Raw genomic sequence first — 14,566 nt, forward strand, 5'->3', positions numbered from 1 at the left:
AGCAGCATACGACGCTACCGAGCGACGATGCGACAATCCCTAGTATAGGGGCTTCTGGCCTTCGGGCACCAGCGCAAAAACGGTTGTAAATTAAAAATCTTACTTGGTTTAGTTTAGATTTCAAGAACACGCTGAGTGGTCGGTCAAGCTGGTTTCAAACAAAGACAATAGTTTTATTCTGTTACGATTTGCAAGTCGGACTCAATGCACAGGAAGTGAATCCAGGCAAGAGTGAGTGACTGGGGAACGAAAGCGATAGTTTATAAAGTGAAAAAGGAAGTGACAGTTTCAGGATGAAGAGGACAGGGAAGTGATGTCATACAGGAACAATTTGTAGTTTTAACAGACTGATTCTAGAGGAACGAACTACAAAGTTAGAACAACAGTCAAGTAGGAAAACAAAACACTTTGGTGAGACTTGAATTTCATTCACACGGTGAAACGAAACTCAAGCACACTGAACTAAATGAAAGTCAGAAGAGTTCAAGAAGTCGACTCACCACAGGGAAGGGGTTTCTGGCCGTCGGCCCCCCAAGCCAGGGACAGGCAGAGACAGAGAGAGGAGAACATGAGGAACCTCATGGTTCTGTAGGGTAGGAGACGCAGGGGCAGGGGGCTAGGAGAGACGCAGAGAGCTCTGATACATGGGACACCTCCCACCCCACCCTTTATAACTGGGACACGGGGGGGAGTGGGGGACGACTTGTGACGTGGCACAAACTACCTTGCGTGTTGCTGTTTTGACAACTGTTTATTCTCCGTCGGAGAGGTTGTGGAAATGTTGTGTAAGTCCTGTCAGATATCTGTGTGAATATGGTAATTAAATAAAAGATCATTAGCTAATCTTTAGGTCATATGAGTGTGTCTCGTGATATGTTCAGATTAAAGGTGTCGGCCTTTAATGGAAACAATCTGCATTTCTGCCTTGATAACAATTCATAGAATGAGCACATTGTCAGGTGCTTCTGCTTATTTTCTAAGTAGGTTATAAGGTGAGGGATATTACTACACAGATCACATCCTACAAGTTACACAGTCCCATAGTTAGAAGGTTGGAGCTTAAGGGGTACATTAGATAGGCCTATAGTTCAGAAAGGTAGGAATTTAAGGATTTTCGTCCTGTACTTTAAACACATGTCCCAAAGAGGTCATTTGGACAGAGACACACTTTTTTTTTCTGAGAAAAAACATTTGAAGTCACAGATGGTGACGAGGGGGAAAGAAAAAAATGAACACAAACCTTTTTTTCCCCCCAGTTCTCACTGATAACAAGCGCTCTGTAAACTCTGTGTTATCTTGTTCCGAGACGATTGCTCATTGGATCTCATCACGCACGCTTGCTTTGAAGTAGGTGTGGCCACCACTATTACCGAGCCAAACAGCAGTCTGCAAAGAGAAGCTCACTCACTTATCCCTCTCGATCAGGAGTGTAGCTGTGACTAAAGAAGTGGGTATACTCTGACTAAAAATGTGGGTGTACTGCAGCAGAAATGCTAGTTTTTACATGAGTGGTGTTTAAAATGGTGGATATAACGTGGGTCCATGGATAAAGAAGTGGTTATACTCTGACTAAAAATGTGGGTGTACATGAGTGGTGTTTAAAGTGATGGATATACCGTGGGTCCATGGATAAAGAAGTGGTTATACTCCATATACCACCGTATACGCTCCACTACACCACTGATCTCGATTCATCATAGCAATATATTGTAGCAATATTTAAATGTTAAAAATCTTAATCTAAATTTTTACATACAGCTTTATTGATCAGCACGTATCCTGGGAGGTAGAGAGGCCGGCTGGGTATCGCAAGGTCCCCGGTTCGATCCCAGCTCTCCGCAGTGTGCTGAAGGGTCCTTGAGCAAGGCACTGAACCCCAAATCGTTTATGTGCCATTTACGTGCAGCACAATACTTAGCACTGTCACCTCACAGGAAGAAGATGTCCTTGTACTCCTCCTCCTCATCCCTGTACTCCTCCTCCTCATCCCTGTACTCCTCCTCCTCCTCATCCCTGTACTCCTCCTCCTCATCCCTGTACTCCTCCTCCTCATCCCTGTACTCCTCCTCCTCATCCCTGTACTCCTCCTCCTCATCTTCACTAATGCAGCCCACGCCAGAGGAGCCATCTGAGAACATCTTGAGGTGGCGCGCTCCAGAGTCGTGGTGACGGACGTCGGAGGGGTAGAGGGTGAACAGGAAGGGTCACAGGACTGTTCCTTGGGGGGCGCCGGTGTTGCTGATCACCACATCCGACAGGCGGCTCTGCGGTCGGGCCGTGGTCTTCCGGTGAGGTAGTCCATAATCCAGGCCACCATGTCCTGGTCTGCCGGTGAGGTAGTCCATAGTCCAGGCCACCATGTCGTGGTCTTCCGGTGAGGTAGTCCATAATCCAGGCCACCATGTCGTGGTCTGCCGGTGAGGTAGTCCATAATCCAGGCCACCATGTCGTGGTCTGCCTGCATGGGAGCTTTTCTGTGAGCTGGAGGGGCAGGATGGTCTCAGTGTGCTACCTGGTCTCTCCAGATGAATAAGCTCTGGAGCTGGTAGATCCATGACGTTTCTTTTATAGCTCTGTGAATCTGGAGGGGGTGTGCTGCCTTACGCCCTTTTCCCATGTGGAATCTGGGGTAGTAGTCGTGTGGCCCGATACAATATCGGTCTGATTAGTAATTGGACTGATCATTAACCACACCAGGTCATATGAGGTTGACAGTACAGCTAAGACCGTAAATACTGTAGTACTGATCGGGCCTTTTTTGATGCCCTTACACTTTTTTGTGCCTTACTTTTTTATCATGAAAATTTGTTTGTTTGTTCTATTTAATCTAATCTATCGAGTGTACAGCATATGTTCCTTGTAATATGTTTGAGATAAAGGTGTCAGTCACCTTTAATAGAAACGATGGACATTTCTGTCTTGATAGGTGATCGTATGTATATTTATTTTTTATGTTTTTGTATGTACAGTGGATTCATGTATTGTCTGTGTATTGTGATGAGAGATATGATTGTAGTGTGTGTAGTGTGACTATGTTGTGTCTGTGTATTGTTTGTACGGTGATGTGGAGTTTGACTGGATTCAGTGTATTGTCACAAGGTTATGGAAATATTGTAGACTCCAGGAAGAATAGCTGCTGCTATGCAAAATATAATGGGGATCTAAAATAAACAAACACACAATGTCAGACGCTTCTGCTTATCTTCCAAGTAGGTTATGAGGGGAGGGATATTACTGCACTGCACAGATCAAACTTCCTACTAGAGAAACATTCACCAGAGGGTTGTAGCTACCCACTGAGCAAAGACACGTCTAAAAGACGTCTTTTAAATGTCTTTTTCGGACGTCCAAAGACATCCAATTAGGAGCCAGAATGAACTTTATTTTTTTGACGTTCAGATATTGAACCCGTTCTGCACGTCCACAGACGTCTTAGAGGGGTCCAAGCCAGACGTGTGAATATTGAGGGGTCCAGCAGACGAACACACGGGGTTCAGGACCGACGGACGTTATTAAGACATGATCTGAACGTCTCCCTGACGTTGTGTTTGCTGGGTAAGGGGCTGCCATGGGTACAGTCAGTTCAGAAAGGTAGGTGTTTATGAATGTTAGTGCTGTACTTTAAACACATGTCTCAAAGAGGTCATGTGGACAGAGACACTTTTTTTTCTATGAGAAAAAACTTTGTTAGTCACAGATGGTCAGGACGAGGGGGAAAGAAAAAACTGAACACAAACCTTTTTATCCAGTTCTCACCGATAACAAGCGCTCTGTAAACTCTCTACAAAGAGGAGCTCAATCATTTAATAAGGAAGGAATAGTTCCATTTGCTTTATAATTTAGATTTATTATTCAGTATGCATATCATTTAATATGAACATCATTTTAAACTGATTAAATTAAACCTCCCATCTATTAAACCTCCCATCGATTTTGTTACCATTGGCATCTTAAAGATAGATGCAAAAAAATAAAGAAAAAAAACTATGAAAATAAAATTCCATTTTCCAAACAAGGCAATTATCCTGGATATTCATCAGTGCAAAATAGCTAAAGCCAAGCTAAATAAGAAACAAAGTGTCCAGGTCATTATATACAGCACATTTCCACGTAGGTATATTCAATTAACATTTTTCAGTGTTTTAAAAAAGCTGATTTAAAAAAAGCCAGTGGTAAAACAAATAAATAAATAGAAAACTAAAAACTTGGCAAAAAAAACAAAAACAACCACTCAGTACATGAAAGATGGGTTAAATGTGAAACCATTTCCGAACCAGGCTCTCATTCTGCTGCAAAGAGTCAACCTAACGTGAATAATTCCTCCTCATATACGACTATGTATGAGTATTAACATGTGTATGTTATAGTTTCTAGGATCTAAGATTTTTTTATTTTTACAAGAGGTCCATAATTATTACTTGCAATAAAATAGCTTGCATGAAATGACTTCCTGCATTCCTGACTCCTGGCAAGCATGTGTGTGTGTGTGGGAGGTTTGAGCTCCATCGGTCTGTAGGACAACCAGTCCTCCACGTCCCACTCAACCTCTGTCTTGAATTATATTAGGCAGTCATATGTCATTTTAACACAGGTTAATCAGGCATATTTGTCTTCTGCTTGGGTTACAAGCAAACTATCAATAATGGCTGAAATATTGACTAAAACACACACACACACACCCACACACACACACACACACACACACACACACACTCTCCCTACATATCCCTACACATTTTATATCCATATCTTCCAACTTTCATCTGCAGCAATCTCAAACCTTTTTTCCTTCATCCTCACATCTTTCTTTCTCTCCGTCTTCTTTCTCGGTCTCTTCACCTCCGACAACATTTCTCCATCTTCTCTTTTCAACATGGATCCTATTTAGGTCTGTGAACTGAGTGTAGTCCTGGTCTATGGAGCCCTACAGACGTCCCTGTATTCACATCTCTACACGCTCAGGTCTCTTCAGAACAACCTCTTCTCCTCCTCCTATTCTCTCCATCGCTACTGTAGGCACTCGTTCATTCACATCTGTCCATCTCTCCGTTCCAGCTTACACTCTAAAGTGTTCTTAGTAGTCTAATTGGCTCACACTCTTAAGTGTACTTAGTAGTCTACTTGGCTCTACACACTTCTCTGTTCAGCAAAAATGGACATTTAACACACACATGCACGCACCCACGCAGGCACAAACACACATGCGCACAGACACCCACACACACATCCGTCCAAGCATCCCTCCATCCCTCCATCCATCCCTCCATCCATCTCTCCATCCATCCGTCCGTCCACAGACAAACAAAAGTTGGACCACATAATACATGGTATTGGCATTTACAATAAGTTAGAAATACCATCAGTGAACAAAGTCCCCCCCCCCCCCCATTAGAAGCCTGACTCTTCCTCTCTCTCTTCCTCCTCCTCTCGGCCCCCCCGTTAGAAGCCTGACTCTTCCTCTCTCTCTTCCTCGTCATCCTCCTCTCGGCCCCCCCGTTAGAAGCCTGACTCTTCCTCTCTCTCTTCCTCGTCTTCCTCCTCTCGGCCCCCCCGTCAGCAGTCGGAGACCTCGGAGTCGTTGGCAGCTTTCCTCCGCTGGCGGACGGACTTCTCCTCATCCTGGGGGAACAGCGGGGGACAGTCACGGAGTGTGTGTGTGTGTGTGGGGGGCGGTTGTGTCAGGGTGTGTGTGTGTTTGGGGGGGGGGGGGTTGTGTCAGGGTGTGTGTGTGTGTGTGTGGGGGGGGGGGGGGGGGTTGTGTCAGGGTGTGTGTGTGTGTGTGTGTGTGGGGGGGGGGTTGTGTCAGGGTGTGTGTGTGTGTGTGTGTGGGGGGGGTTGTGTCAGGGTGTGTGTGTGTGTGTGTGTGGGGGGGGGGGTTGTGTCAGGGTGTGTGTGTGTGTGTGGGGGGGTTCTGTCAGGGTGTGTGTGTAAGTGTGTTTATGTAAGAGAGAGTGAGCGTGGGCGTACGAGAGGAGAGTTATGCTGGTCTCCCACTGCAGGATGTTTGGGCCGATTCATCCCCGATTCACCCTCCCAGCAATCAGAGGAGAAACCTGGTCTGGAACGTTGGTCGGTACCGATGTTGGTCCCAGATGATCTTGTAATGTGAGGGGTTTACAGATCCAATCTTAAACCTCCCAATCAGCTCACAGACCCATCGGGGCGGCCCCGATAATATCAAACATGTTTGATATTTAAGATTATTACGCCACTACTTTACAAGCAAGACCAGTGGTTCATTGCTCCCTCGGGCACGATAGCATCCTGTATTGAGTGATGAGCCGTTATTTTCCAATCTTGCTGTGTGTGCATGTTTGAGATTCACGAGAAGAATATCTGTTAAGATTCTCCTTATATGCGCGATGCAGCCCGATTTTGAAATCAGTTAGGATTTTAAATATCCTCTAACGTGAGTCATTACCGTAGCTGTCTGTCATCGTACAGTGGATATATATTGTAGGATTCTAATTAAAGATTTCTGGAGCCTCTGTTCTACAGTCCTTGATAGTAATAACCGAACAAGGACATTATCAAATTAACTCAAGTGCGTTCATTCTGTGTAATATTTCTCTTGCGGAGAGAACATGTTCCTGCCGGGTAGCGCTGCTCAGCTGCAGAACCGGAGAACCGGAGGCCGCATGAAGACCAAATCACCACGAGAGAGGCTCGTTTTTTTTGTTGCTGTTTTTCTGACACCCACCCACGCGCCTCCTTTGCCTTGAAAGGATGAAAAAGTGAGGCGAGTTTCACTCACTCACAACGCCCCCCCCTCCGCCCGTAACTCTGACTTCTCTCCGGTCCCGGGGGATGGTATTTTTATGGATTTATGTGGAGAGTTTGCTGTAACAGTAAAAGTAAGTCATGGCACCCTAAAACTCGAAGCACGCCTGTCTGACGCCGGGCTCACACTGCAGGAGGGGCGGTCTGGACCGATTCATCCCCGATTCACCCCGCAAGACATCGGAGGAGAAATCTGGTCTGGAACATTGGTCGGTACCGATGTTGGTCCCAGATGATCTTGTAATGTGAGGGGTTTACAGATCCAATCTTAAACCTCCCAATCGGCTCACAGACCCATCGGGGCGGCCTTGATAATATCAAACATGTTTGATATTTAAGATTATTACGCCACTACTTTACAAGCGAGACCAGTGGTTCGTTGCTCCCTCGGGCACGATAGCATCCTGTAGTGTGTGATGAGCCGTTATTTTCCAATCTTGTTGTGTGTGCATGTTTGAGATTCACGAGTAGAACATCTGTTAAGATTCTCCTTATGTGCGCGATGCAGCCCGATTTTGAAATCAGTTAGGATTTTAAACATCCTGTAGTGTGAACCCAGCATTACTGTAGCTGTCTGGTAGGCATTAGCAAGCGTAGGTGGTGTGGCGCACGCACTACAGAGAGAGACCTATTCGGAGTGTGTGTGTGTGTGCGTGTGTGTGTACCCACCGTCTGGAAGACCCCGTTCTGGCCCCATTCTCCGGGCGAGTGGTCCTCGGGGTCGGGCTCGTACGCATCCTCCTCCTCCTCCTCCTCCTCCTCCCCCTCCTCCTCCCGCACCGTGTCCATTCCGTCCTCCTCGTACTCCGTCGGACAGTCCGACTCCTCCGCTGTGGGCCGCGGTAGACACACAGTAGACACACAGTAGACACACAGTAGACACACAGTAGACGCACAGTAGACACACAGTAGACGCACAGTAGACGCACAATAGACGCACAGTAGACGCACAGTAGACGCACAGTAGACGCACAGTAGACACACAGTAGACGCACAGTAGACACACAGTAGACGCACAGTAGACACACAGTAGACACACAGTAGACACACAGTAGACGCACAGTAGACACACAGTAGACACACAGTAGAAATGAGACAGACGACAGGGATCTCTCTTTTAGATGTACGTAAACGTCAACAGATTGCAACTCTGAGACGAGGCTGAAGACCCCATTTACACCGGCCGTTAAAATGCATTTGGGGTCAAAGTCAAAGTAAATTTTATTTATAGAGCACATATAAATAAAAAACATAGTTTATTATATTTGTTCTATTGTACGTTTTTATTGTGCATTCTATTGTGCGTTCAATTGTGTGTTCTACAGTATTGTGCGTTCTATTGTGTGTTCTACAGTATTGTGTGTTCTATTGTGTGTTCTACAGTATTGTGTGTTCTATTGTGTGTTCTACAGTATTGTGTGTTCTATTGTGTGTTCTACAGTATTGTGTGTTCTATTGTGTGTTCTACAGTATTGTGTGTTCTATTGTGTGTTCTATTGTGTGTTCTACAGTATTGTGTGTTCTATTGTGTGTTCTACAGTATTGTGTGTTCTATTGTGTGTTCTATTGTGTGTTCTATTGTGTGTTGTATTGTCAGTGAAAGGGGGCGGAGTCTCACCCTCTGTGGCTACGTAGCTCTGGACGGGTTCGATCCGGGAGACGATCTCTGCCAGGTCGGTGAAGTCCGCCGCTGGACACGTGCACGACTGAGACACGGGGGACACGTCACAGGAAGGTCAGGACCAGGGTCAGACCAGGAACGTCAGGACCAGGGTCAGACCAGGACGTCCAGGGGACGGTCCAATTACGTCACAACCACCGAATAGGAATCCAATTTGGTGTGAGTGTGTGTGTGAGATAGATAGAGAGAGAAAGAGAGAGAGAGAGAGAGAGAGAGAGAGAGTGTGGGTGAGAGATAGTGTGTGTGTGTATATGTGTGTGTGCGTGTGTATGAGAGAGAGAGAGAGAGAGAGAGAGAGAGAGAGAGGGAGAGAGAAAGAGAGAGAGATAGAGAGTGTGGGTGTGTGTGTGTATGAGAGAGAGAGAGAGAGAGTGTGGGTGAGAGATAGTGTGTGTGTGTATATGTGTGTGTGCGTGTGTATGAGAGAGAGAGAGAGAGAGAGAGAGAGAGAGAGAGGGAGAGAGAAAGAGAGAGAGATAGAGAGTGTGGGTGTGTGTGTGTGTGTATGAGAGAGAGAGAGAGAGAGAGAGAGGGAGAGAGAAAGAGAGAGAGATAGAGAGTGTGGGTGTGTGTGTGTGTGTGCGTGTGTATGAGAGAGAGAGAGAGAGAGAGAGAGAGAGGGAGAGAGAAAGAGAGAGAGATAGAGAGTGTGGGTGTGTGTGTGTGTGTGTGTGCGTGTGCATGTAACTCACGTCAGTTCTCTTGCTGTCGTTGTAGTCGGCGGAGCGGTGGTCTTTGAGCATCTTGTCGATGATGTCACCACGGGCCCAGCCGGTGAAGAGCAGCTTGCCGTGCTGGTACCCCACTTCCTGTTGAACAGGACAGAGAACCGCGTTGAACAGGACATAGAACCGCGTTGAACAGGACAGAGAACCGCGTTGAACAGGACATAGAACCGTGTTGAACAGGACAGAGAACCGCGTTGAACAGGACAGAGAACTGCGTTGAACAGGACATAGAACCGTGTTGAACAGGACGTAGAACCGTGTTGAACAGGACATAGAACCGTGTTGAACAGGACATAGAACCGTGTTGAACAGCAGGTAGAACCGTGTTGAACAGGACATAGAACCGTGTTGAACAGGACATAGAACCGTGTTGAACAGGACATAGAACCGTGTTGAACAGGACATAGAACCGTGTTGAAATAATAACAGAGTTGAAATAATAACAGATCAACTCTCAGCTAACCTGTTGTTTTCTCAGTTAACAGGAACAAAATGACTCTCAAGAAAAATAGGACTTTTTGAACTGGTTTGGATTCTTGAATATGAGTCCCCTGGGTTCATGTGAGCGGACTGGCCACAGCCAGGCAGAGGGGAGCGCGGTTACACCTATCCAGCCGCGTTAAGATCAGAGACGATCTCGGGCAGAGGAGAAAGGAACGAGGCGCTTCCATAGACGGATTATGAAATGATGCCCCCCCCCCCCTGGGCACAGACACGTAAAGGGCCCCCCACCCGTTTCATTTATCAATTTTTTTTAATTTTCCCAATGAGACGGCATCCAATTTCAGATGATTTGAGAAAACTCACAATAAAAGCAGCTTTATTCAGCTCGGTTTTGACTCGAGGGACCTCAACTCTGTGAGGAGGACCTGCTTTTAGGATTTCTCCCCAAAAGAGCTGAAGGGCCCATATTGCATGGAGTACTCAGCCCCTCTAAAGTACGATAGATAAACACTCACTTAAAAACTACAGGTATTATGATGGTTTCATTCTTGTGACGTCAAGTGAATGTTGAGGCTATTGCTTCAGTTTTTCAGCAGGATTTTTGAGTCTCTGTTATTGAATGAATGACTAAGCCTTTTTTGACTATGCGACAAGAAATGCAAAGGGCCCCTGAGCTCTTGGGCCCCTGGGCCTGGCAGGCCCGTTCAGTAACATATATTTGGGCGCAGGGCGCCCCGGTAGCTCACCGGGTAAGGCGCGCACCATATGAAGGCTAGTCCTTCGCGCGGCGGACCCGGGTTCGATTCCCCGCTCGGGTCCTGTGCTGCATGTACTCCCCTCTCTCTCTCTCCCACATTTCCTGTCTCTCTCAACTGTCCTATAACATTAAAGCTGAAAAGCCTTAAATTATTATTTTTTTATCTTTTTTTTTTTTTTTTTTTAAATGTCTTTGGGCGCTTCTAGACGAACCACCGACCGGCGGAGGGACTTACGTAGATCTCGTCGAACTTTCCGAAGTCCATGGTCTTGAAGCGGTCGATGGGCGGCCGGATGTACTCGCAGTACGCGCTCTTCTTCACCACCTCCAGCTGCCGGACGCACGACACGTAGGCCAGCCGAGACTGGATCTCCGCCATGTCTGGTACCTGCACGCCACGCAGGGGGGAGGGGCCGTGAGGGGGTGTGTGTGAGAGAGAAAGAGGGAAGGTGAGTGTGCGTGTGTGTGAGAGAAAGAGGGAAGGTGTGTGTGTGTGTGTGAGAGAGAGAAAGAGGGAAGGTGTGTGTGTGTGTGTGTGTGTGTGTGTGTGTGTGTGTGTGTGTGTGAGAGAGAAAGAGGGAAGGTGTGTGTGTGTGTGTGTGTGTGAGAGAAAGAGGGAAGGTGTGTGTGTGTGTGTGTGTGTGTGTGTGTGTGAGAGAGAGAGAGGGAAGGTGTGTGTGTGTGTGAGAGAGAGGGAAGGTGTGTGTGTGTGTGTGTGTGTGTGTGTGTGTGAGAGAGAGAGAGGGAAGGTGTGTGTGTGTGTGAGAGAGAGGGAAGGTGTGTGTGTGTGTGTGTGTGTGTGTGAGAGAGAGAGAGGGAAGGTGTGTGTGTGTGTGTGAGAGAGAGGGAAGGTGTGTGTGTGTGTGTGTGTGTGTGTGTGAGAGAGAGAGAGGGAAGGTGTGTGTGTGTGTGAGAGAGAGGGAAGGTGTGTGTGTGTGTGTGTGTGTGTGTGTGTGTGTGAGAGAGAGAGAGAGAGAGAGAGGGAAGGTGTGTGTGTGTGTGAGAGAGAGGGAAGGTGTGTGTGTGTGTGTGTGTGTGTGTGTGAGAGAGAGAGGGAAGGTGTGTGTGTGTGTGTGTGTGTGTGTGAGAGAGAGAGAGAGAGGGAAGGTATGTGTGTGTTTGTGCATGATGAGGCCTGATTCGTACTCTATGCGAGCTATGCTGACGTGGTTGTGAACGCGAGCTCTACGCTAGTATTTAGGTCGGGGGTCGCTACCTTACGTCTTGTCAGATGCAATACACCGCCCCTCCAGCAGGGGGAAAACCAGTCGCGTAGCCCAGTGACCTATGACCTGTCCGGACTGGCGGTATTACATATAAGCTGAATCCCAAATCGCGCACTTAGGCGAAAGTGCAGAGCACTCGCAGCCTTGTGGCCTTACATGCGCGTTCCCGCTAAGTCCACAAGGGCTCAGGGTAGTTCCAAAACGGAATTGCTAGGTCCACAAGTGCGCCACGCCGCCATTTTGCGCACTGTAACCGCACTTACCGAAAGTCCGCAATTTCACGGACTTAGGAGCAGAAAATACCCACAGCCCACCGCGTCTCATGTGACACAGTGCTTGAGTGCATCCGAGTCATGATCCCAGTGCATCACACATAAATGATGACATTTGCAGATAACACAACATTTATCTTGAAATCCACATGCTGCAAACATATCCCACCCAACCTAATGTTTTAATTATTATTAAATTAAAACAGACGTCAATCGGTCAATTTGCAGAGCTGAAGGGAGCGTCAGAGCAGCCTCTGCGTCGGAGGAACGCGGCAGCCAATGAAAACGAAGTGGGAGGGGCATTGAGCGAAACTGGGAGTGCTGTCCCATTTAATTCACGGCCCTGCACCCTCTGGCCCTTCCAGCTGACGTCAATTAAGTGCTCAGGCCTCAGGCCACAAGTGCGAGGGGCCGCAAGTGCGGTTTGCGCACTCAGATTGGGATTCAGCTAGAGACTGTCCATTTTCTTAACAGCTTTTCCACCTTCGACGGACATTTTTCATCGATACCAACGGAAACGGTTTCTTCTTCTTCTTTGACAGCGGAAACGGTCCCGTCCTCTTTAGCACCCCTACAGGTTCCCCGTGAAATAGCACTTGCGTTCGCGTAAAGTTAACATTTTTGGTGTCACGCACGTTGCTACGCAATGAAGCGTCAACGTCTCACGGCGTAACCTCGCGTAGCTTGCGCTAGCGTAGCTTGCGTAGAGTATGAACGGGCCTCATTAATTCGTGTGTGGTCAGGTGATGCCGTGCGTGGGTCACCATTGGCTGCCGCCGACCACGCCCACCTTCACTTTCTCTGCCCAGGGATTGATCCGTTTCCACAGCAACCACCATCCGGACAGGGAGTCGCCGTAGTTACAGAGGTCGGACTCGTCCTGGCTGCCCACGTCGATGGCGAGGACCGTTTTGGCGCCCATGTTCCTGGCGATGTCCGCTGAGGGACGTCACATTGCCACACACACACACACACACACACACACGCGCGCACACACACGCACGCACACGCACGCACACGTACGCACATACACACACACCCCGAGCCGGCAGCATGGACAATAAGAAAGCAGGTGAAGGTTAATATGGTTGTTTGGTCAGTGTAGGCACAACTTTATTGACACATTTAAAGGTGCAATAGTCAAGATTTCGATGTAGACAAAAAAAAAAAAAAAAATATCCACAGAGCTTTTAGGAAGGTGCAGAATTAAAGTATTGCTTTCCCCCGCAAAAAATGATTGATTTTAAATTTATCATTGAAAAGTTTTTGACGGGTCAGTAATGATGAATCTACTCATCGAAATCTTGACTATAGCACCTTTAAGCTACACCACAAACACCACACACACCAAACACAACACACACTAGACAGCATTTGCTGTACTTCTCTTTAAAGGTCAGGTTGAATAACTTTAATTTGTGAGGTGATTTCATTTGAATTAGCAAAAACAGCTTATAGGCGTGATGATTGTGTGTGTGTGTGTGTGTGTGTGTGTGTGTCTGTGGCATAAGCACTAGCCCGCTAGCGAGGGACCAGCCATCGTCCACACATCAGCCACAATCCCATCACCATTCCACAGTGTCGACCAATCGTGTGTGAAGCCGGCAAGCGTGTTATTTGCATAATTCCCATGAGCCTTAGCGGTGACAACCCACCGTGAATGTGTGAAAACACACATCTGGAATTGGACCTAACTGATGATTGGAGGTAATTGCTTTAGCCGGATAACACAGAGGGTCAAGCAGAGGGGCGGGGCGGAGAGGCGCTCCTGAATGCTTCGATGTGAACACGACAGTCAACATGTGTCGTTAGCAGGTCATGTGATGCATCCACATTACTGGTGCGGTTTAATGACCGGAAGAACCAATCAGCATGCAGAAAAAGCTCCATATAGTTGTCCTTCCTCCAGTTGAAATAGCCTCCAGTGAGGTCACACAAGAAGCACCTGTGTCTCGTAATTCAACTGGAGTGACCGCTCCGTCAGAGTGGCCTGGTCTCGCTTTCTGAATCCGGTTCACTGAATCCGGTTCACTGAATCTGGTTCACTGAATCCGGTTCACCGAGTCAGAAACGACTCGTTCACCCCTTAACGGCTGTTCGTTCATGTGAATCGGTGACACCGATTAGATTTAGATTCCATTGATTCACAGGAATGAACAGCCGTTAAGGGGTGAACGAGTCGTTTCTGACCAGAGTCAGAAAGCACCAATCGCAGGTGCTAAGTACTAAACAGTCATTTTTGTTCCCGCCCCCCAATGTTCCTCCCCACCAATCAGACACCAGGCGACTCGACAGGTCCTCATTGGTCCAGCTGGTGGACAACGTGAACGATTATCATTTTGGGATGACCGTCACCAGCAGCGCCGATTCTATAACAATCCTACATGCTGCGCCCCCCTCCACCATCTGATACACCGCAAGGTCTGAGCAGTAGATTTGGAACGCTGCCCGTGCACAACAGGCCGTCGTCTTACAGAGGACAAAATGGGATGGATCCTTCCGGTGCTCAGATAGGCGGGAAACGCAGCACGCCACTCAAACTACCCTCCGGAACAACCTGCCCAACTCCGCCATACTTACCCGTATAACAACCCCCTTTAAATACCCCCCCAACCCTCCCTCCCTCCCTCCCCCCCTCTCTCTTCTCCCGGGGAGGGAGGGGGGCAGGGCTTCTCTCT

The 14,566-nt window shown here is 47.7% G+C and overlaps 2 protein-coding genes across 2 annotated transcripts in view; both read right to left on the bottom strand.

The window, feature by feature from the left end:
* The window catches only part of LOC311311103 (ependymin-like), a 3,768-nt gene extending 3,144 nt beyond the window's left edge, over positions 1-624 (bottom strand). The window contains exon 1 of the mRNA XM_084440744.1: positions 501-624. Coding sequence (XP_084296870.1) covers positions 501-582 — 82 coding nt within the window. The 5' untranslated portion in view covers positions 583-624. The remainder of the gene's footprint in view (positions 1-500) is intronic.
* A 4,815-nt stretch (positions 625-5,439) lies between these two features.
* Positions 5,440-14,566, bottom strand: part of LOC311311720 (patatin-like phospholipase domain-containing protein 6) — a gene marked incomplete at its 5' end in the record, with an annotated part of 38,598 nt that continues 29,471 nt past the window's right edge. The window contains 6 exons of the mRNA XM_084441474.1: positions 5,440-5,619; positions 7,450-7,610; positions 8,399-8,486; positions 9,154-9,270; positions 10,626-10,778; positions 12,679-12,827. Of these exons, the coding sequence (XP_084297600.1) occupies positions 5,554-5,619; positions 7,450-7,610; positions 8,399-8,486; positions 9,154-9,270; positions 10,626-10,778; positions 12,679-12,827 (734 nt within the window). The 3' untranslated portion in view covers positions 5,440-5,553. The remainder of the gene's footprint in view (positions 5,620-7,449; positions 7,611-8,398; positions 8,487-9,153; positions 9,271-10,625; positions 10,779-12,678; positions 12,828-14,566) is intronic.

Source organism: Borostomias antarcticus, assembly GCF_949987555.1.
Source record: "Borostomias antarcticus genome assembly, chromosome: 7".
Taxonomy (NCBI): domain Eukaryota; kingdom Metazoa; phylum Chordata; class Actinopteri; order Stomiiformes; family Stomiidae; genus Borostomias; species Borostomias antarcticus.